Source organism: Parasteatoda tepidariorum, chromosome 2 (assembly GCF_982258835.1).
Source record: "Parasteatoda tepidariorum strain Cologne lab strain chromosome 2, Ptep-v5.0, whole genome shotgun sequence".
In the NCBI taxonomy this organism is placed as follows: domain Eukaryota; kingdom Metazoa; phylum Arthropoda; class Arachnida; order Araneae; family Theridiidae; genus Parasteatoda; species Parasteatoda tepidariorum.
In genome coordinates this window covers 9,941,659-9,963,886 of record NC_141756.1, presented here as the reverse complement: position 1 = coordinate 9,963,886, position 22,228 = coordinate 9,941,659, and the positions used below count along the sequence as shown (strand labels likewise).

General features: G+C 30.9%; 1 protein-coding gene across 34 annotated transcripts in view; it reads right to left on the bottom strand.

The window, feature by feature from the left end:
- by (focal adhesion protein tensin) overlaps window positions 1-22,228 on the bottom strand; it is a 365,221-nt gene that overhangs the window by 151,159 nt on the left and 191,834 nt on the right. For 4 of the 34 annotated variants that reach the window (XM_087156860.1, XM_071177119.2, XM_071177141.2 and 1 more), the window contains exon 1: window positions 12,212-12,591. The exons of the other annotated variants lie outside the window; for them this stretch is intronic. In XM_087156860.1, coding sequence (XP_087012986.1) covers window positions 12,212-12,220 — 9 coding nt within the window. In that variant the 5' untranslated portion in view covers window positions 12,221-12,591. Of the gene's footprint in view, window positions 1-12,211; window positions 12,592-22,228 lie in introns of those variants that run through there. 34 annotated transcript variants of the gene reach the window in all.

Below are 22,228 nucleotides of genomic sequence, written 5' to 3'. Positions count from 1 at the left end.
TTCCAAATCCCCTATACTTTGGGAGTCAGAAATCCGAATTCGCCGAAAAAAAAGGTATGTTTATTCAGAGAAAGCACGTTTTTGTGTCTGATTTCACAATTTAAAACATCGTCTGCACTAATTAATTAACATATTTTAGGTCATCCGATTAAACCATTAATATTTAGTTCCAGAAAATGAGGATCCGATCATTAGATCAATAGTTATTCAGGATGCTCCGTTTTTTATTTTGCGCAGTGTACATCACATATATGTTGATTGTTTAAATACTACTCACAGAAATATGTATTTTTGAGGTTCACTGTTGGCACACAAGTAAATTTTAGAGGTCAAAGTCTAAGAAAATAGCCTTATTTCGAAAATTTTTAAATGACCTTTGACTTTCGAAGCAAAGATCCACTGAAAGTGTTAACAGTTAGTGTGAAAGTAGTAAAACACAAAATAATAGTCAGTGCCCTGGTTCACAAAAAGTTATACCAAGCATGTAAATAGATGTATTTTGCGCATTACTGCGAAAAATCTCCAGTTTTGACCTTTCCAAAAAGCTCGAAACCCGTGTCTTATAGTTTTACATAACGAACTTATACTGAAAATATCAACCAAATCAAAAATGTCAAGTATCCAACCCTGTTTGACTCTTTAAAAAAATGACTCTTGATAACATAATTACAAGAAGCCCAATATGGTAAGATCTAAAACGAAATAAACACACAACACACGAGTTATAGCCTAAACAGATTATCTTTGAATTATTTTTATTAGAAACATAATTGAATTATCTTTAAAAGATTCACAAATGAAAATGATATGATAAAATAACTTTTCAGTAAACGATTTCATATGAAAAAAAATGGCACTTTTCCGAAATCGTCTTTGGAACTGTCAATTAAAAATATTTATTTTTGAATGAAATGAAATACACCAAAGACATATAGATTTGGCTGGTTATTTTACAGCATAAGTTAAAAGTTCACAAAAACTTTGCAGGCCAAATTATACATATTTCATAAGAAAATGTGAACGCAAAATTGCATTCTAGTTCTTCAAAGAATTTTTTGTCGCAGCATCTTTATATCACTAAAATTCTATTAAAATCTAAAACATACGCAGTGCACACAGGTCGTAAATCTAAAAGCATCCGCCTCAGAAAAAAAAACTTTAAAAAGATTCAGGGTCGTCTCTATCGTATTTGGAAGGGCAAGGCGTGAAAAACACGGCATTTTACATAAAAGACCGATAAGTAATCGTTCGCCAAGACTTCGTCACGAAATTATTCGGTGAGCAGGTGCTCTTGATATCGCTCAGAAACACCCCGATTTACATAGAAAAAGTAATAAAAAAAATCGTTTATTTCTAGAATAATAGAAGACTAGAACTACTGAAAGTTCCGATGAACAGTTCACGTTGGTAGCCTCTTGTTCTAGTAGCATCTTCGGATCATAGGATACTGAAACTGAGATCCTAACAATCGATAAACGGTCAGAGGAATTTTTTTTTTAAATTTTACGCGCTTTTAAAAAAAATAAAGCACAGAATACACGATACAGAATTTGAAAAAAAAAATTAAAATTACGATTAATTGTAATTAGTATGATTAATTCATTAAATATGGAGATTATTATAATTGATTGATTAAATATGGAGATTATTATGATTGATTGATTAACTATGGAATTATTAATGAAGGTTATTAAATATGGCGATTATTGCTGTTGATTATTTATGGTTTTTTTAAGTCTTTGAGGAGTAAAAAATAAGTTTTACATGCAAATATGTTTTACCTAAAAAACTTTTGTATTTTGTCAGATTTTTTCAGATTTGTCAGATATAGATATATATGATATAAAGGATAAAAAAATAGAGATTAACGAAAAAAAATTAAGAAAAATATTATAATAATTGTATTAATATATTATTATTGTATTAATAATTTACTACAATAATAATATTATGAATTTGTATTAATATATGCTTTTGCTGAATTGATATAATATTAGAAAGCACTATTTCTTCGGATATATTCGTGTGAGGATGACAAGATTAATTATATATATATATATATATATATATATATATATATATATATATATATATATATATATATATATATATATATATATATATATATATATATATATATATATATATATATATATATATATATATATATATATATATATACATAATTAAAAACTATTAAAACGCATGGAAGCAGTTTTTAAAATGTGATTAAATTAGATAAAAGAGGAAAAATATTTTTAAAGCAAAAAAATAAAATAAAAAACTTTTAAACTAATTGTTTGCGAGTCCAAAAAGGGGGAGAAAAAAACGCATTTTTGACATAGAGAAATTCACAAAAATATTAACATGAGAAGTACAGTTACAGAAATTGAGGATGACAAAACAAACATGGTTGTAAAAATTCCGGAAATCAAATTGTCACAGGCCTATCAACGTATCTGTCAAGAAACTTTCATAAAGAGACAGCTATGATCGATATTAATAACACTTTTTCGTTATTTGTGAAATCGTTTCACGCGAACTTCCTACACTTCACGCTTACAAAAAACGTGGTCGCCATTTTTCTCTCTCCAAACGATAAATATAGAACATTTCTGATGAAAAATAAGAAACACCGGAGGGTTAGAATGGCTGAGGAATTTTTGTTCGTTTTTTTTAAAAGGTGGGTGCCTTTATTAATAACTTTTTTCTTCTAACTATTTTAACACAAAAAGGAAAATATAATTCCTAAAAGTGTTGCAACGTTATTATATGGTATGACACATAAAAATACACTTTTTGACGTTATTTTTCATGCTGCAAAAAAAATCGTTTTTTCTTCCTATAAAAAAATATATTGAAACAAAAATTCAAAATTAACATTCTGCATTTTATATAAATTGAGAAACAACAAAAGGTTTAAAAAGACCAGGGGCATAAATAGAATTTGTAACGGTTACAAAAATGATTATTTAGATATTACATTTTAGAACATAGTTCGTAAACTGAATCGACATATTTCCTCTCTGTATTAAAAAATCGTTGGGGCCACCGCTGTTTAGGGCATTTAACTTAACGTTACATTTTGTGTTACTGTGCTAAAACTATGAATCTTAGAACCTTGAAATTACTAAGGTATGTAGAAAAGTTCACAGATATTACGATGGAATAAAAAAATTTAACATTCGATAATTTATTCGAGAATTATCACTGTTAAATTTGCTGTAAAAAATACGATGCGGGCCACTCTATAGGCCGCTGAAACAAAACAACAGAAATGAAATTCGGCAAGCTGAAAGAGCTACATTTGTTTATGAACTTAAAGCAGAGTTTTTTCGAAATTCCAATTTCTTTAAATTTATTGCAGTTTTAAGTGTTTTTTACTACATTTTGCTTTGCTGCTCAAAATCTTGAAAAAGAAGCGTGAAACTACGAAGGTGTGTTGGATTTAAAAAAAAAAATTAGGACAGTTCGAAGATTATTAAGTGACTCGAAGTTCGAAGATTATTAACTTGTAGAAAAGAAGAAAAAAAACGTTGGTTCGTTGAAATGCGACAAGAGTTGAAATTTGATAGGACCATTTTGTATTATAATTTAAACAAGAGTTTTTTTCCAAAATTCTGATTTGTTCGAAAATTATTGAAATTTGACGAGCAAATAGGACCTTTTTGTATCATAATTTAAACGAGAGTTATTTCCAAAATTCCGATTTGTTCGAAAATTATCGAAATTTGACGAGCTAATAGGACCATTTTTTATATTAATTTAAACGAGAGTATTTTCCAAAATTCCGATTTGTTCGAAAATTTAACCATTTTGTATCATAATTTAAACGAGAGTATTTTCCAAAATTCCGATTTGTTCGAAAATTACTGCAAATTCAATTTTTTTTTGTCAGCTTTTTTGGTCTAAATATTGACTATTTACCCAATGTTGTAGAAATGTCTTTTTTCTCTCACGAAGTTTTTATTTTAATAGGCTCGCGCTTGAGTAGATGTCAATCAAAACTAACAAAAACGGAAAAAAGAGAGAGACTACATGCTTCCAGATATGAACCTTAGAATTCATAGTGAAAATTGAATCTTCTATTTCGTTACGATTAGCACATTAACGAAATGTTCTTACACAAAGCTAAAGTAATTCTATATTTTGAAACCAAAATGTTCAGTGTTTTTGTGGGAAATAGTTAGGTTTAAGTAGAAATAAGCAATGATGAATACGGGTGAAGCCTCCTGTATAATATAAAAATTATCATATTAAAACAATTTAGCAACCTTTTTCTTCTTTTATTTTGGAAAGTTTTCAACACTTTATTTTAACTTTTAAACTGCAAGATTAATTTACAATTATTTTATCTAACATTTATTCAAAATCTATAGCTCATTTTTTTTTAAGTCCTCAAAATCTTTAAAAAATTTTGATAGTGGTTGTAAGTTTATGATAAATTTTGAGGGAGTTTTCTCTGTTTTTCTACACTATATTAAATAATAAAATGAACTAATATTCAAATTTTATTAAATTCTATTACATTTAATCGTTAGATTATTTGAATAATACTGATTATTTGATAATTTAAAAAATTTTTAAGTGCTAAAATAAATAATAAATGAATAAGAAAAGAAAAAAAAGATATTCGTCTTCCGTTAGGAGCAAATAATAACAAATGCTTCTTCTATAACAAAAATTAGTTTCAGAAAACAAAGAGGCATTAGAATACTTAAAACATCCTAATTTCTTGAAATTCAAACAAATTGCTAAAAAAAGGTTGCTCCGTTGTAGGAAACGTGAACATTTTTGATTTATATAGTTTAATAACGTAAAAATGCTTGGTTAAAATTTATAAATGTGTAAGAAATATTATTTAAAATAATTAACATAATAATTTATTGTAACAATAGCTAACGTTTAGAAACAATTCATAGAACATTAAAACAATTCATGGAACGATTTACTGAAAATCACTAAATTAAAGCAAATTACGGAAAATCGGAAATCAAACTTTTGATATTTTCTTAGAAGAATTACCTAAAATTTGAGAGTGGCTATTTTTATAATTTAATGTGATAATTGGATTCTTAATCAAATGTTTTTATCTTAATAACACCCACCGGGGAGTTAAGATTTGATGATTCAAACGAGATTAAAACAGAAATTTGACAATCGCGCCACCTACAGCGAATCAAATGAGAAAAACACTTCCATGTTTATTAATGATTACTAATGGCATATAAGAAGGTGTGGAACACAGCCCGATTCCGCCCTACAAAGAAAGAAATTAATTTTATTAATTCCTCCGAAGTTTCCACGGGATAGGGGAAGGGGATGCTTCTTTACCCCACCCACACCCCTAAGAGTGAACATCCAGAACAGAACTTCTATAAAAAGACGAGGGAACTGCAGCGACAGAGCGTGTCTTACTTAGGAATATTTTTAGAAAATGAGGGCGGAACTAGGTGGAGTGTAGAACAAATTTTTTTATTCGAAAATTGCACCTGTGTTCGACTCCTGAACTTCACCTGTTAAAGACAGGGCAAGTATTTAAAGGAATGTCATAAACAAAAAAAATTTGTTCTAATGAGAGTTTTTTTTTATTGCTGTTCAACCTCAGTGCAACACGTTAAAACGATATTTTAAGAATGCATGTTGTTAAAAGAGCTCTTTTTATTAAATTAGGCAAGTGTAACATCAACACAATTAATAATTAGAATTTTTTTAATTATCATTATTAAATTTCTAATTTCTTGCATAAAATAAAACAAAATTAATTTAGTTTGTTTAAATTTCATGATGCAATGCAAAGAGGAAAAAATTTTGGTAAGATTACCCAACAACAAATGATAATTCTGATAAAAAGAAAAACCATAATTTTTATTAATTCTGAATAATAAAACGAAAATGTACGGTTTTTGAATCATTCAGTTTTTTCCGCTCATATTATAACGGTTTACCGGAAATTCCGGTATTCAAAATTATACTTCTTATTACTACACACTTAGTACAAAGTACAAAACTGAAAAGTAAATGTAATCAAATAAATGGATTTTATGCCAAGCTCTAAGGCAGTGATCTCCAACCCCAGGGACGCGGACCGGTCCGGTTCCAGTCCGTAGATCAAATGGTCCGCCCAAAGAACGTCAAATTACTTCCATTTTATTTATTATGTTTTAAAACCATCGTTGAACAGCCGACCCAGTTTGGGTTTACGACTATCAATGTTCAACTCCGTAGCCTTGTAATTTTGAACCCAATCCGGAAGACAAGGGAACTCCAGGATCAAGTATTGGGAGAAATGTTGCCTTCCTTGAAGTCTTTTTGATGGAACTAACCCGCATTTACCTTACACGAAGAAGAAAACCACGAAAACCTTCGGTGATTAGTTTGAATCCAAGGGAATTCTAACCCATGATCTGTCTAATACTAAAGACGTTTTTACATCAGCCCTATGGTCGGTGCGAGCCGGATGCAGAATTTGTATTGACCAGAATCGAGACCGGTTCACCTAATTGGAAGGCAAACTCTCTGTCCCCTGAGCCACCACGACTCCGAGGAATTTCTTTGTCTTCGGGATCTGCTTCAAAAGGACGAGGTGTCGGAGTTGAACATTGATAGCCAAACGAAAAAAACAGGTCAGTTGTTCAATGCCGGTTATAAAATGTAAGATAAAACCAACTGAATCCAAAGAAAAAAAAATCAAAAACAGATTCAGTTGCCCCCTCTTAGAACAAAGGTATTAAAAAGAGTAATAATTCCTTTTTTAGAGTCCTAATAGAGGGACCTAATTTTTTTTGCGTCCCTCTTACAAAAAACATCGAACTTTTCCACGGGTTAATGAGTTTTTTGAGAGTTCAAGCCGCCTACTAATTCATCATTTCCTGTAGCGAACCCACTGAAAATATTTATGTTTTTCATTTTTTAGTCACTAATTTATCACTCTTGCAACTTTCAACGCTCTCTCATAAATAGAAATGAATAAAATAATTGAAGAACGTCGTCCCATTAACGCCCTCGCTTCAACGTGACGCTCGACTTTTTTTTCTTTTAATGTCCTAAATTGAATGTCCAATAAAAGAGATCGTTTTCCACAAATATCTTTTAATTATTTTTATATTGAAATTTTTTTTAAAGGAATATCAAATATCAGTTAATATCAAAGTAATCGAAATTAACAACCCATTTAATGCCTTAAAATGGACAAACTAGAATACTCTCGATATCTCGAACATCAATATCTCGAAAACTTTATTATGTCAAAAAAAATATTTTTCACAATTTATTATTATTTATTATTTATATATTATTATTTACTCAATTTATTATTATTTATTATTTATATATTATTATTTACACAATTTATTATTATTATTTATTCAATATTATTATTTATTCAAATATTTTTCACTAATATATTCACTTAATGTTAATTTTATTTTCTATATCGAAGGGTTTCTTCCCAAAACCTTGTCATGGCGAATTCTGTTTCGAAATAGAAAATTAATTTCTTGAGAAAAATCACAATGCAAGTTCATTTTAAATCATTTTCTTACTATTTAATGCATAATTGCTCTTGTTTTACTTTAAAAAATAAAATTACCATTGTTTTAGACTTACAGTTAGCTACCGTTACATACATGTTTAATAGTAGTTATTCTTATGCTTCATGATTCTGCTTATCAGTAATATTTTAGAATACATTTTTTTAAAACTTTTCAGAACGTATTTAGTTCTGAACTTGCTATCTCAAAAACTCGCTATCTCGAAATTTTTTTTAGCGTCCCTTCTACTTTGATATATCGAGAAAATACTGTATTACCAACTGCGGATGTTACTACATGTGAAGAAACAAAGTAAAAAACAAACAATTAATGGAGCAACGCCTTAAAAAAATTAAATATATATGTAACGGTCAATGTGAATTGTCGGTTATTATTAATACTAACCGGTCAATGTTAATAATAGCCAAATAAGCCGGTTAAAGTGAATGAATTTAACTAATTTTATCACCGGTTATTATAAATAATAACTTTTATTGTGAATATTTCAGTATCGTGATCTACCACGCCAACTTGATTTTAAACTAAAAAAATTAAAAAAGAAAAGAAAAACGTGTATATGCCTGCCCGGGGGTGGCTACGAGTTATACCCTTCGAGTTGGTCCCTTTCTGTGATGTTTTTTCTTTTAGTTTCTAGCAGGCCGCTGCCTGGAAGTTGCCAAGACTTGGCAATTATTCTACCACACATAACGATACGGAATCTCCCCTTTTTATTTCTCACTTTGACCAAAACGGTCACTGTTAACTTTGACCGGTTAGTATTACTATTAACCGGATTTATCATTTTAACCGTAATGCGGCACACCCATGTCCCAATGCTATATAAGTTATTTAATCATATTAACCTTATAAGCTACATTTATATATTTACATTTTAATTTTATAACATAAAAAAAAAGTCGATTGAACTTGATCAAAATACTTTGTTTCGTTTAAATGCATATTACGTAAAAACAGTGTCTAAGTTAAGCATGTCGCATTGTCTCTAAATCAAGCATAGTCTTAGTTTATAACAGTTTTTTTTATTTATCTAAATGATTGTTAGGCTGTTTCTGAAATGGATATCCAATAATAAACAAACTGTTTGTCATAAATATCTTCCCACTTCTTTTATTCATAAACTCCTATTTCAGTTATCTTTACATTCTGCAAAGAACGTGCTATCTTTAATACCGACATTTTCGCAACGTCAAAGGTTTTGCCGACTGGCGTAGGATATAAACAAACATTTCATTTTGGCTATCTTGGACACGTGTCCATAGCTTAGTCTTAACATCACAGTGAATGAAATAATTATAGTCCATGCTTCATTAATGTCAAGTAAAAATTAATCTACTTGACGTAATTACTTTCTACACTATTTTATTTCAATATGGAGTTATAATTCAATTGCAATCACATTCTCATCTACCCATTTACTATCCTAATAACGGACAAAACTGTCTCTTGAGTTTGAATTTTTGACAAGTCACAGACGTACAGAACAGCAACGACTGGAGTCCTGAATCACGAACATTTCAATCTCGTCGTCGTAAATGTCGCCATTTCCCGAAAGAAGCACCGACGCATCATTTTTTTGTCGGCACCCTTGTCTGCAGCAGAGTATCATAAAGAATCCGAACTGCATCATAGAGATACCAGAGCGACTGCTGAAGAACTTCAAATTGGAATTGTAGCGCGGTTGCAAAAAACTTCGTTATTCCGAATTCGTAGTAAATAAATTACGGTCTGTGCGAAGACTGCACGCTGTGATCTTTTCCAAGAAGCAATGCGGGAAATTTACGACGAGGAAGACGAAGAACAGTAGAGAGAGAGAACGACAGGGATTCTTCAGAAAAGGTAGAAAACAACAATAAAAATTCGAATTCTTTTCTAAAACAGAAACGTAAATCTATTCCAGTTTAAGTGAAAACTTCACGCTTTTACTTGAAAACAGAGCATAAATATTGAATAACGAAGCTAGAAAAAAAAAATTTGGGTTTCATGAAAAGGTGACCACAGTTAGAACAAAACAACAGCTAGACGACTTTAAAGGTGACGAGGGGGTCACTCAGAAAACATTCCGGAAAACGATATTTATGGGCACTTGCAATTTACGAAGTGAAAAGAAAGTTGGCATGCTGTTCTGTTAGCAACAAAATATGTGTGACTTAAAAAAAATCTTATTTTTTTCATTTAAAAGAAGAAAGTTCCGAACATTAAAGTTTGGTATGTGCACTTTATATTACTTGGCAACTGTGAAAGTTATAAAATAATTAGGCAATTAAAAGTTTTTAATGAAATAAACGATATAAATTTTAAAAATTCATTATAATTGCATAATCAGCTTTATTTAAAATTGCATTTTTCGAAGGAATGATGATACAGTATAGTTGAGCTCAATTATTAATTTTATTTTTTCCTGTCACATTATCTGTTTTACTTTTACACATTTTTATACATGTATTTATCAATGTTCTCTCACGGAATAAAAAAGGGCAGGGGTGCTTGACCACAGAAACAGGCACTCACCACCGTAAACATTTATCAAAATGTGAATTATTATGTAATAGTTGAATTGGATCCTCAAATTTTAAATGACTATCTTATACTATTTTATAAGTATATGTTACTGTGCATGACCGAAATTAGAGGTTGTTGACTTCCACCGGTGAATGTTGACAATCACATAGTCGCTTTGATAAATGTCCGAAATGTGTACAAGGTCTAGTTAAGTGCCACTGCCCGATATGCCCTACATCAATGTTTTTTAAGGTCAAGTGCCACTGCCCAGTATGCATTTAAACGGTACTCCGAACACTGATGTTTCTCCTAATCTATTCTCAGCAGATATTAAAATATCGAATAAATATCAACGAATGAATTAATATCAAATCGGATATAATAAATACTTTGGACATTCACCAAAGCGATTGTGTGATTGTTGACATTCACCGGTGAAAGTCGACATTCTCTTGATTTCTGTCATTCACGGTAACATATATTTCACATTCAAGTATCAAATTAGCAGAAAAATTTGAAACTTCTGAAAAATAATTAAAGTCAAGCTAAAAGACAATCTCGGTGTATAAATTTTCTTCAAAAAAAGGTAAATTAAAAAAAGAAGGATTAATTAATAAACAACTTGAAAGCTTTTTTTTTATATTTTAGACTGAAAATTATGAGAAAGTAGACATTTAAAGGTGCATTTTTAAATAAAATGCATTTATTTGAAGAAAAAAATATACTCTCCAAGCAAAAGATGTGAATATCTCTGAGGCCGAATATCATGTAAATTTTAACTATATAACTAGACAACACAAGAAAAATTTTTAAATAATTGAAGTTAAATAATTATTAGTAACTAAATAAATCAGAAGTGGATTTTTCATTAAAACAGATGGTTAAGAAAACAACCTTTTCCTGAAAAAATAAAATAAAAAGGCAATGTTTTTAAGGCATAGCAGCTTATTTTTACAGAAAAGGGTTCATTTATAAGATATTAAAGTAGGGAGGGTCGGTCTTCTAAAAACGCTTAGGGAGAACACTGTTTTTATCTTTTTTTTACCTTTGTTTCTTTTATCACGTAATAGTATTTTTTTTAAAGAAAAGCTTTTTTAGATATTTTAATAATGTTTTTGTAATTTTAAAGTTAAACATTGTAAATTTAACTTTATATTTAAATAATTCTAGAGCATTAAATTATTAAAGGCTTAATTTGAATTCATACTTAATCTTTAAAATTGAAATTTTAATAATTTTTTACGTTACATATTATCAAAATACTATTTTAGAATTCCACCTGGGGCTGATTGATTCATATACTACACCTTACTGTACAACTGATAAAAAACATCACTAATGCAGGGCTCGCGCTGAGCATTCGCCATCTCGCCAAATGCGATAAATTCGTAAATTGGCGAGAAAAATTTTGTTTTAGGGCAAATATTGGCGAATGATTTTTTTCCTACCGAAAAAAATATATATATCTGTCCCTCAATCGCGGGGAAAAAAAGGTGAAAAGAAATTTTTAGGAAGAAATCTTGCATTTTTTGTTCGATTACAGTAATTTCGGTTAGATGAGTCGCATAATTAATTAGAATTATATTAAATCCAGAAAATGTAAACATCAGCAACAAGAAAGATTAGGAGAAACATCAGTGTTCGAAGTACCGGTTAAAAGCATACTGGGCAGTGGCACTTGACCTTAAAAGAAACATTAATGTAGGGCATACCGGGCAAATAAATACCGGGCAGTGACACTTAACTAGACCTAGTATATATTTCAGACATTTACCAAAGCGACTATTTGATTGTCAACATTATTAATAATATATTATATATATAAAATATAATAAACATTAAATATATATATAATTATAATTATAAATATACATTATATATTTAATTACAATCAAAGAAATAAAATAAAACAATTTTCCGAAAAAAAGTATTAGATGAAGAGAACAGCATATAAAATAAATGAATAGAACTTTACTATTAATATTTGTCTACTATTTTAAGCACATTTCAGAGGCGTATACGCGAGTTATGATATTATGTTACGATAGTCACTCAATTACTCATTAACACATACAAAACTAAACATATTTTTAAAAAGTCACATTTGTATCAAACAAATTTAAAGCTCTAAAATAAAATTAAAAAACTAAAACACTTACTACAGTCATTTTTTATTTTCCCTTTTTTTTTACTCCATTAATACATCAGATTCACACGTGAATAATTGATAATTCTTTCTCAAGTCCAGAAGCTTATCACAAAATTATCACCTTCAAGGCGAAAATTTCTGTAACTAATCAACACTTTACCGACCAGCGATTATAAACAAAATAACAGTTTCGAATGTAATGTTTCTAAATATTTTTAAAAAGAATCTATTTCGGTATCTTCATAATAAAGGTCAGACAATTAATGAGGAGAGTTAACTAGAATATCAAACCAACCCCCAAGGTTAAATTGGTTTAAATTTTTATCGCCAAGCTGGCTAGAAAGCTAATTTGAAAGTGCGCTCTCTTCTGAGTTGATTAAGTAAGCAAATAAGACGAAGAGATGATAGAGTGGCTCACACATAATTCATTTTATCAAGGCCGTTTTTTATCTGTCTTGATTACTAAAGGTAGCACGGTACTTAATGTAAAAGTAGAAGTAGACGTGAAAAAAAAAAACTAAAATTGGTATTAAAGATATATGCCTTTGAGATATCAAATTATACGAATAATAATCTCATTTCATAAGATATTGTAAAAATCGAAGTTTTTTAGGGTATAATGGAATACAAGAAAATTTTTATCTTATATTTTATAACCGTCGTTGAACAGCAGACCCAATTTTTGGGTTTACGAATGTTTAACTCCGTAGTCTTGTAATTTTGAACCCAATCCAGAAAGCGAACGAACTCCTGGATCAAGTATTGGGACAAACTAGCCTTCGTGAAGTACTTTTTGGTGAAACTAACCCTCATTTGCGTTACTTGGAGGGAAAAACCAAGAAAGTTTAGCAGCAAAGGGGATTCTAACTTAATGATTGAGGATATTTTAAATCAGCACTGTAGTCGATGCGAGCCGGGAGCAGTGTTTCGCATCGTCGAGTCATCGTTGGGATTCAAAACTGGGTCACCTTATTGTATCAAATGTATAAAATATTTAAAAAAAATTCAAATATTAAAAGAAATATCACATTAATATACAAAATATTAATCTGATACTTTTATTTTTTAATATTCGAAACGTGCATATCTTTACGATTTTTTATATATATTTTTCCTTCCAGTGAAAAAATTCCTTTGCCAATGCTTTCGTCCAAAATCTGGTGTTCTATTCCATGGTGCACTATTCCATGGTGTACTATTCCATGGTGTACTATTCCATGGTGTACTAATCCATGGTGTACTATTAGCCAAATTTACGATTTCATCGCATTTGGCGAGGTGGCGAATGCTTAGCGCTGGTCCTGTATTATAAAAATAAGCTTTGGTTTACTTTTTTTTATTTAATCACTCAAAAAATAGGGAGTATAGTATTTTACCCCTCCTTAATATGCATTAACAGAGCTTCTATCTCACTGAATATACTCGATATATGGAAATGGAAATCGCAATAAGTAAATAAAAATTCGTTTTTTAAATAAATTCTTGCTCGTATCTGTTACATATATTGAAATATTTTGCAAAAACAAAGATATTTATCAACCATTTTTATTCCAAAATGAATGCACCGGCACGTTCACATTGAAGCTCGGTGTCAATGCGTAATCATACCTTTGTTTGGTAACAACTCCGCCCAAACTGTTGCGGAATTAATTACACCACCTGTTTTTGCAGTGATGGTATGAATTCCCCTTAATTACCCTCCTCAATTATGCGTTCATCGTATACACCTGTTCGAAAAAAAATACTAAAAAAAAACAGCCTACCAGAATTAAGATTCATGATGGACAAAAGACGAACATTTATTTAATAATATTACAGGATGTCGAGAATTAACAGGATGACAGTGATTAACGAAATATCATTCTCATCAACAGATGCATGGTGTAACGTTTAATTTAGTGTGTAATTTTATTTCGATAATTAATTAATAGAATACATAATAATACAGGGAAACGTTAATTAATAAGGAGGTCATGACAGGTGTGTAATCAGAGCACAATGAATTCGTCTCCTTTCATAAAAAAAAACGTTATTATTATAATACTATTAATATTGAAGTGTTAAAAGATAGGTTAAATTGTTCCGTAAGAAAAGTTTAATGACTTTTTATACATTCCGCAATATTCCGAGTTTTGATATTCAAAAGAATGCACAAAAAATTGTATATATATATTTTTTTAGAAAAATTTTTAAGCATTCCTATAAAAAGCGTTTCTTTAAAAAGCATTATAAGAAAGCAGTGATTTTATCAAAGAGCTAAATCATAGCATACATCAATCAATATTGTAGTTTTATTAGTTAATATACACGGAGAAAAAAACTACTCAAATTACCGTACTGTATGGTTAAGACATCTATGGTAAAAGGAATCATAATTCTGGTTATAAAACCCAACTTATACGGTTTTTAAACCCTTTCATTTCGGTTTCCAAAATTATAGTTCTCATTACTACACGCTTGGAAAGAATACAAAACTGAAAAGTATATTTAACCGAATAAATGTTTTTCATACCATGCTCTAAGTTGTCATGATAAAATTAACACATTTTACCGCTTTTACTAAATTTTAACACTCGTTATAAAACAATATTTTATTGTTAATTCAACCAAAATTATTATCAAAGCATTTAGGTAAAAAATAACGTGCTTTTTGGTACACCTTAAATTTTGCCATCTTCTGGTATAGTTCGTTCACCAGGAGTTGGCGCTTGGCTCCATCTCTTCGGACGCAGAGTTCAATTAACCGGGGGCAGACAACCCTTAATGCGCGCCAAACGCCAACAGTGAATTCTTTTTTAGTCACTTACTTGGCTTCATTATCTGCTATTATACCTATCGTTACTCTAGCTAATTAAATATATTTTAAATTTAAAAACTGTTTCCTAGTAAAATATCTCAAAAAGGACAAACTATTCACTCAAAAGAGAGAAATATCATGAAATTTATGAAATATTTAATGTTAAAAAAAATGCAAATGCGAAATAAATATTTTTGTCATACGATCACCAAATAGCAACCTTGTTCAGAATTGTTCACAGCCTTCTCCTAAAAATAGCAAAATAGTATCGTCGGATACCACGTGATGAAGGCAGAGCCAAGTGCCAACTCCTGGTGAACGAACTATAGTTTTGACGGTACTTTTTTACTCAGTGTATTATTGCTTGAAAATGTCATACATTTTCAACAGTAAATTACACGTGGCATTAATTATCGCACTAATTCAGGATCTCCTTTTACCCATGCATGTTATAATTAAATGCATTATGTAAACATATTGCAAAAATTTTACCGATAAATCTTCACATTAAAAATAGTTGTATAATCATTCTTTAAAAACAAAAACTAAAATTCAAACCAAGAACTATATTTTAAGAGCAAAAGATACATCATCTGGTACTATGAAAAGAACAGTTTAAAGCAACTCATCAAAAGAAAGAAAAAAAAATCAGTAATCGAAGAATTACATACAATACATTTGATTTTACGAACCATAATGAATTCGGATTCACTATATAATATCCTCGGGTGATTAAAATTAATTCTGAAATCTGGTTGAAAGAACTCTCTCAAGGTTAAGAAGCGGTCGTTTTCGTGTTTAGTGGAATAAGATAGTTTTCATTAAGAATGTTAATATCGCCAAATAGGCTTCTTTTTTTTTCTTTCCAGAAAATGATAATTGAGAGTAAGGTTTGCAATGGAAAAGTCGCTACCTCGATATTCAAAGAGTGAAACGAATTGGTATCATTTGCTTTAACTTATCCTGTAATGGTGGCTGATTTTAATTTTAAGTTATCACTAGCTGCCCGCAGGTCAAATGTGTCCGGCCTCTGGTATTGTATCCCGTAAGAACTTATATATAATATTATAATGTCTCTGTCCTTAATAAACTCTTAAACAATCCGACCGAGAGCGATAAAATTTAGCATACTGATAGTTCAAAACGCGGGAAAGGTCTGTAGACATTATAGAACATTCTACCGCGAACGTTCATGCGGGAAAAGTGAAAAAAAAACGAATTTTCTCTTAAAATTACCATTACGCACTGTTGCAATTTAAATTGCAGACGATTCCTATTTTAGCTTACAATTCTAATTAATAAAAACTTAGTTTAACCTAGGTGTTTATGGCAGGTTTTTAATGATTATTTATCTTTGGTTCTTAATGTCAAGGACGCCCGGTGGCTGAGCGGTAGCGCTTCGCGCTGTCGTGCCACGGGTCCTTGGTTCGATCCTCGGGCCGGGCAAGGTTGACTCAGCCTTTCATCCCTTCAGTGGATCGATAAAATGAGTACCAAGCATGCTTGGGAACTAAACACTGGGGGTTCCGCGTTCGGCTGACCACCTGACCGGAACATCTGCTCCTGCACCCCAGAGCCCAAGGTCAAGAAAACTGAGATGGGCACAGTAGGCCTTGGCCCTCTTTGGGCTGTCGAGCCACTGAGTTTAGTTTTAGTTCTTAATGTCAAGAAAGCTCAAGTAAAATCATCGCGAATAGTTTTTTGGGTTAATAGTGGTGTCACCAATTTAGTATTTTGATGGCTATTTTCATGAACAAGCAACAATCTATTACCACATGTTTCTTATAATAGCTGCTTATTTTTTCTTCATATTTGTCAAAGTTTGCGTTAAAATGCGTTATATTTCAGTTTTAATATAGTTACGCGAAAAACTATATTTCACTAAACGAGCTTAGAAATTTTAAAAGTTACTTTTAGAACTTTTTTTAGTGAAACATGAACAAATTTTTAAAATTTAGATCTTGAAAAACAAGTTTTCTAATTTCATTAACTACATGTGTGTTAAAGACAGTTCTACAAGTAGCTATAGAATAATTTGTTACCAATAAAATATCTGGTGTTTTATTTAAGTATTAAAATATTATTCAAAAATGATAAAAATAATATGATTTTATAAGCATGCGATATTAACAATATCAAAATAATTTCCTTATCATCTCTTCAAAACTATCGCTTTTATATAAAATTCTAATAGATCAAAATTGCTTTATACTTTATGGCAAGATTTATAGCCCCAACTGGCTGAATTAAAAATTCGTAGAACATTGGGATATTTTTGAAGCTTTATAAATTTCGAGGAGGAGATTCATACTAAAGGGTATATTTAGAAGCTTTTAATAAATCATATTCATAACGATTTTTATCATAATTCTCAATCTCATATAGCATCATTCATCATCTAATACGCCACCATGCCGAAGAAAAAACATAGCAGATAAAAAAATAGCACAGTATAAATGAAAAAAAAAGGTTTGCAAGATGATACCATCAAAAGAAAATAAAGAAAAATGGGTGTTAACCTTCCACAAGAAAAGAGAGAACAAACTATAACGATGAAAGAAAGAATAAAAGAATTTTATATAAAGAACATTGGGAAATCTTTCTTTTCGTAATCACCGGTTTCTTTATTGGGGGAGTCGAAGGTAAAGTAGAATTTCGAGGGTGTGGCGCATGGTGCATCATTGCAATTGGATTCATAAAAAAAAACTGTTTGGTTAACTCCCTTAACCCTAACTCTTCATCAGAGCGAGTTTTCGAACGAGTTAAAAATACCCGATAAAAGTTTGACTAAGTGATTTTTCTTTTAAGTGATTAGTTCCGGAGAATTCATATTACATAGAAAAAAAAAAAGGACGATATAAGATACATACTAAATAGGGGGATATAGATACATAATAGATACATTTATGTATAGATACAATTTCTGGCGAGCCAAGAATATTAACGGTAAAAGTCTACATGGTTTTTTCTTCTTTTCGTAAGTAATCAGTTTTGGAATATAACGAATAAACGATGATCTGATACAAACTAAATGTGGGTCTATATATACTTTTGTGCAGTGTACAGTAAAAAGAAGATGAAAAAAAACCTTCATAACTTTTGGCCAAAAATGCTATCTTAGTGGTATGGCCCTTAACTGTGCTAAATAATTAATGTAGATAATCTTTTAAGAATTCAATCTTTTAAGGACACAGTACGGAACAAAAAGAAACTTAATCTGAATTATGTACCTTTTTGGTTTTTGCAATCTAGATAATACATTCCCAACAGTTTAGGCAGGGAAAAAGTCGAAAATTGGATGTTTATTTCCGATTTTGTATATTTCGAAACAACTCTGAAATAATTTAAGCCAGGATTTCCGAAACTTTTCCAAGTATCAGCATTGTTACGACATTTAAAATTATCTAACGACACCTCAGCCATATGATACTTATCTGCGATACCACTCTTATTAGGTACAGCGTGCAAAAAAATGCACTTTGGATCAACAAACTTTGGATCGCTTTCCTGACCAAACTATAGAAACTATTGTAAGATTTCAATTTTCGTCAACTCTTCATTTTAATAAAAAAATTTTTTAAGGAAATACACAAAGATATAAAACATTTTGTAACATTTAGAGATCCTGTGAGAGTTAGGCCCGCCTGTCTTGGCGAGTGGTGGCCTTTAGGCGATGAGATATTGAGTTGGGTCAACACCTCCTAGATGTAGAAAGGCCTCAGCACGGATTAATTTAGTAGTCCGATGTGACGAAGTTAACTGCGCAATAGACGAAAAATAAGAAAAATGTCATTACGTTAGGGGTACTAAGCTGCGCAGTGGTTGAAAATACAAAATATGTCATTGCGTTTGGACTACTAAGGGATATTTATGGTAATTCGTGCTGAGGCCTGTTCTTTCTAGGAGGTGTTGGTTGGATCCGAGAAGAGAGAATGGGAACACTGCTTTTGAACGTTCTCTCGTTCGAAATCAATTTTTATCTTATTTGATGATTTGTCTGATTGTTGTGTGTTGTGGAAATTAGAAGATTTAATAAATATTAGATTTCCAATCCTGGAATACTTATTTTAAAACACATTACACTATATTTCAAAGATTGCGGCTAGCCCCAAAAATTTTGGGAGTCAGAAATCCGAATCCGCATATTTGAGGTCACGCTCTCGTACCATTAAGATTCAGTCCTAAAGGGTTAAGTTCCGATCATTAGTTCAAAAGTTATTTAAGATGATCAGTTTTTTATTTTGCATACTGTAAGTATGTTTGTTTTATAAGAGTATGATTATGAAACAAAAACTATAAACTACTCTCCTGATTGTACTTAAAAAATAAAATAAAAAATAGAAAATAAAAAAGACCGGAAATAAGTTTTTAATAGTACATTTTTTACGTTCTCATGTAAAGATTTTACAATGTAAGTTAACAGGAACCTACAGTATGTGCAAATAATAGTGTGCCTCTATTGTATCAAAAATTATTGATCTGAACAATTTTTACACAAAAATTATATATGCACATCCCCTGAAAAACACCGCCCGCGTAGAAATCCCTGTAGGAGGTCCTGACCATCGGCGATCTAGTCACCCCTAGAAGTGTTTGAGAACGTTCTCATTTCGAATATTTGTGTTGATGGAAGCACATAAATGTTCTTGAAGTGTTTATCAAAGGTGCGACAGCCGTGAGAATTATCACAATGGTTAGAACAAAAACAAAAGAAAAAAAAATAGCAGCAATAGAATTTCCGCAGTAATGAAATGATGGATTATGATGTATAGTCATATGAAATTCCGATCGTAAAAAGTTATTGTGAATTAGATACCGTAAAGAATAACCTTATATTATATAAGCATCCTTTATTTTAAAATAATACGTCAAAAGTTTCACGCACAAACATGTTCTGATTATTTATTATTTTTTTTTACATTGTAGTGCGTAGATTTGACTTACTGTAAATATTACAGTTTACAATCTGCAAAATAAAAAAAAGTGAATAACTACAGGGGTTACACCCTCTGTTCGCTGACGCTCCTCAACCCCCCAAGATTGTATGCAATCTTGTATGGCCTGCTTTGCTAACCATGCTTGTTTCGCTCCCTACTAAGTTAGCCCCATTTGAAATGCGTTCCAGCATAAAATCTCAAACATTTAAAGAAATTATTCAAATATTTAAAACTAATTGCTCTTTTAAAAATTGATGATTACAAATATCCGATTATCTCTTCACCACAGTGTTTTTGTTTATTATAATTTTAAATTTTTCACGGTAAGTCTAAGATAGGACGCACTTACAAATCTTGGTGGTTGCGCACCTAAGTCTATGTACGCTCCTGTGAAAAATATCCAATTCAGGGGACAAGGGAACTCCTGGATCAAATATAGGGAAAAATTTGCCTGCATGAAGGATTTTTTTATGGAACTAACCAGCATTTGCTTTACACGGAGAAGTAAACCACAAAACTCTCCCACTGTTAGCCTGACGACAAAGGGACTCTAACCCGTGATCCGTCAACCATTGAGGATATTTTACGTCAGCATTGTGGTCGGTGCAACTCTGTGATTGTTGACATTCGCCTGTGAAAGTCGACATTCTCTTGATTTCTGTTATTCACGGTAACATTAAATGTATTTTGCCTCTTCAAATTTTTTTGCATAAAGTTCTTTAATATTATGTTTGACTAATTTTTTGTTTTACATATTTGTTTGAGTTTTATTGTTGAATTAACTTTCTATAGTCGTAGATGATTTCTAATGTGGATTTTTTTGGTAAAAATATAATTTAATAGAAGCAAAAAAAAGAAAAAAAGGTTTGCAAAAAGTGTCTATTAAATGTAAATCGATGTCGGTCACCGAAGAATTAAGTGGCTACTAAGTTATTAGAGGGCTACCAACTAAAAATTGAAATTTCCAGGTCTTCATTAAACTGCCATTCCAAGCGTTATTTTTATAGTTCTCGACATCATACCTCCGTTGCCTATAGGCAAATATTTTTCGATGAGTGCGAGGCAAGTGCCGCGAGGCAGGTACCTCGCAAAATACTATTACATTAAAGCAATTCAGAATAAATCACCGTATATAACCAATAGTGTTATTTTTTGAACAATAATGAACGTATAAGCTATACAAGAAATTAAAAACTTCAATTACAACAGATGTTTGCTATGGAACGCTTTGTTTCGTAAGAACTTTTAAGGCCATCTCTAATCAACGTTTCGAGCTTGCTGCTCCCTATTAAATTCCATCACACATATGTTAATGGAGTCATCTGATATCAATCAGGCATACCTCTTCCACTCATTATTTACTACATTAAATAATGACTGTCAACACGAGAGAAAGATGTTTTAATGACTCCCAGGGACTGACTATTCATTCGCATAATGGAACAAGCGAAGCTGACTGACCGATATCATATTACTGACATGTCGTTTCATAGCGATGACGATCCTTTTCGAAGCATTCGATCCCATCAGCTTTTTTGATGTAACAGGTTGTAATCGGACCCTTATCAGACGATCGAATAATGGAGGCATATGGAAGGGGTGGGCACTGGAATATTTTATTCGACAAGGACGACATAAGAGTTGGATTATAAAAACATGCGTACATCCAATAAAAGATGGATATGGGACAGATGTAGTAAAAAAAGATAGTTAAAACGACGCATTTTAGAGTATTGGCACACAAGAATTCGATATTAATTTAAATGTGCATTTTTAGTAAATGATGCATTACTGTCAAAGCATTTCTATGCTCTTATTAAGATGCGAAATGCTTTAAATGTCACGGATAGGGTTGGTTAAGTGACACTCTCAATAGGATTGGTTCAACATTGAACCGGCAAGGTGAACCATTACAACGGTTCAAATTCATTCCAACTTGAATAAGGTAAATTGAAACATGCTACGTGTCAAGATGAATATTATATTATTGTGTGTGATACGATAAGTTGGTTCAATTGTTGCGAATTTTTTGTAAAATTTAACATTCTGAAATTAGTTCGAGAATGACTAGCTGTTAAAATTATAGGAAAGAATACCATACGATCCGCTCTACAGTCCGCAGAAATGCAACTGCAGAGTTGAAATTTGGCATGCTGAACAGGTCATATAAATGTGTCATACGAAAACGTAGTTTAACTTTTGCGATATCTTTAATTGTATCGTAACTTAATATATGCATTCATTTAACTTATTTAATTTAATATTTATTTAATTCTATTGTTTTTCTAAATTG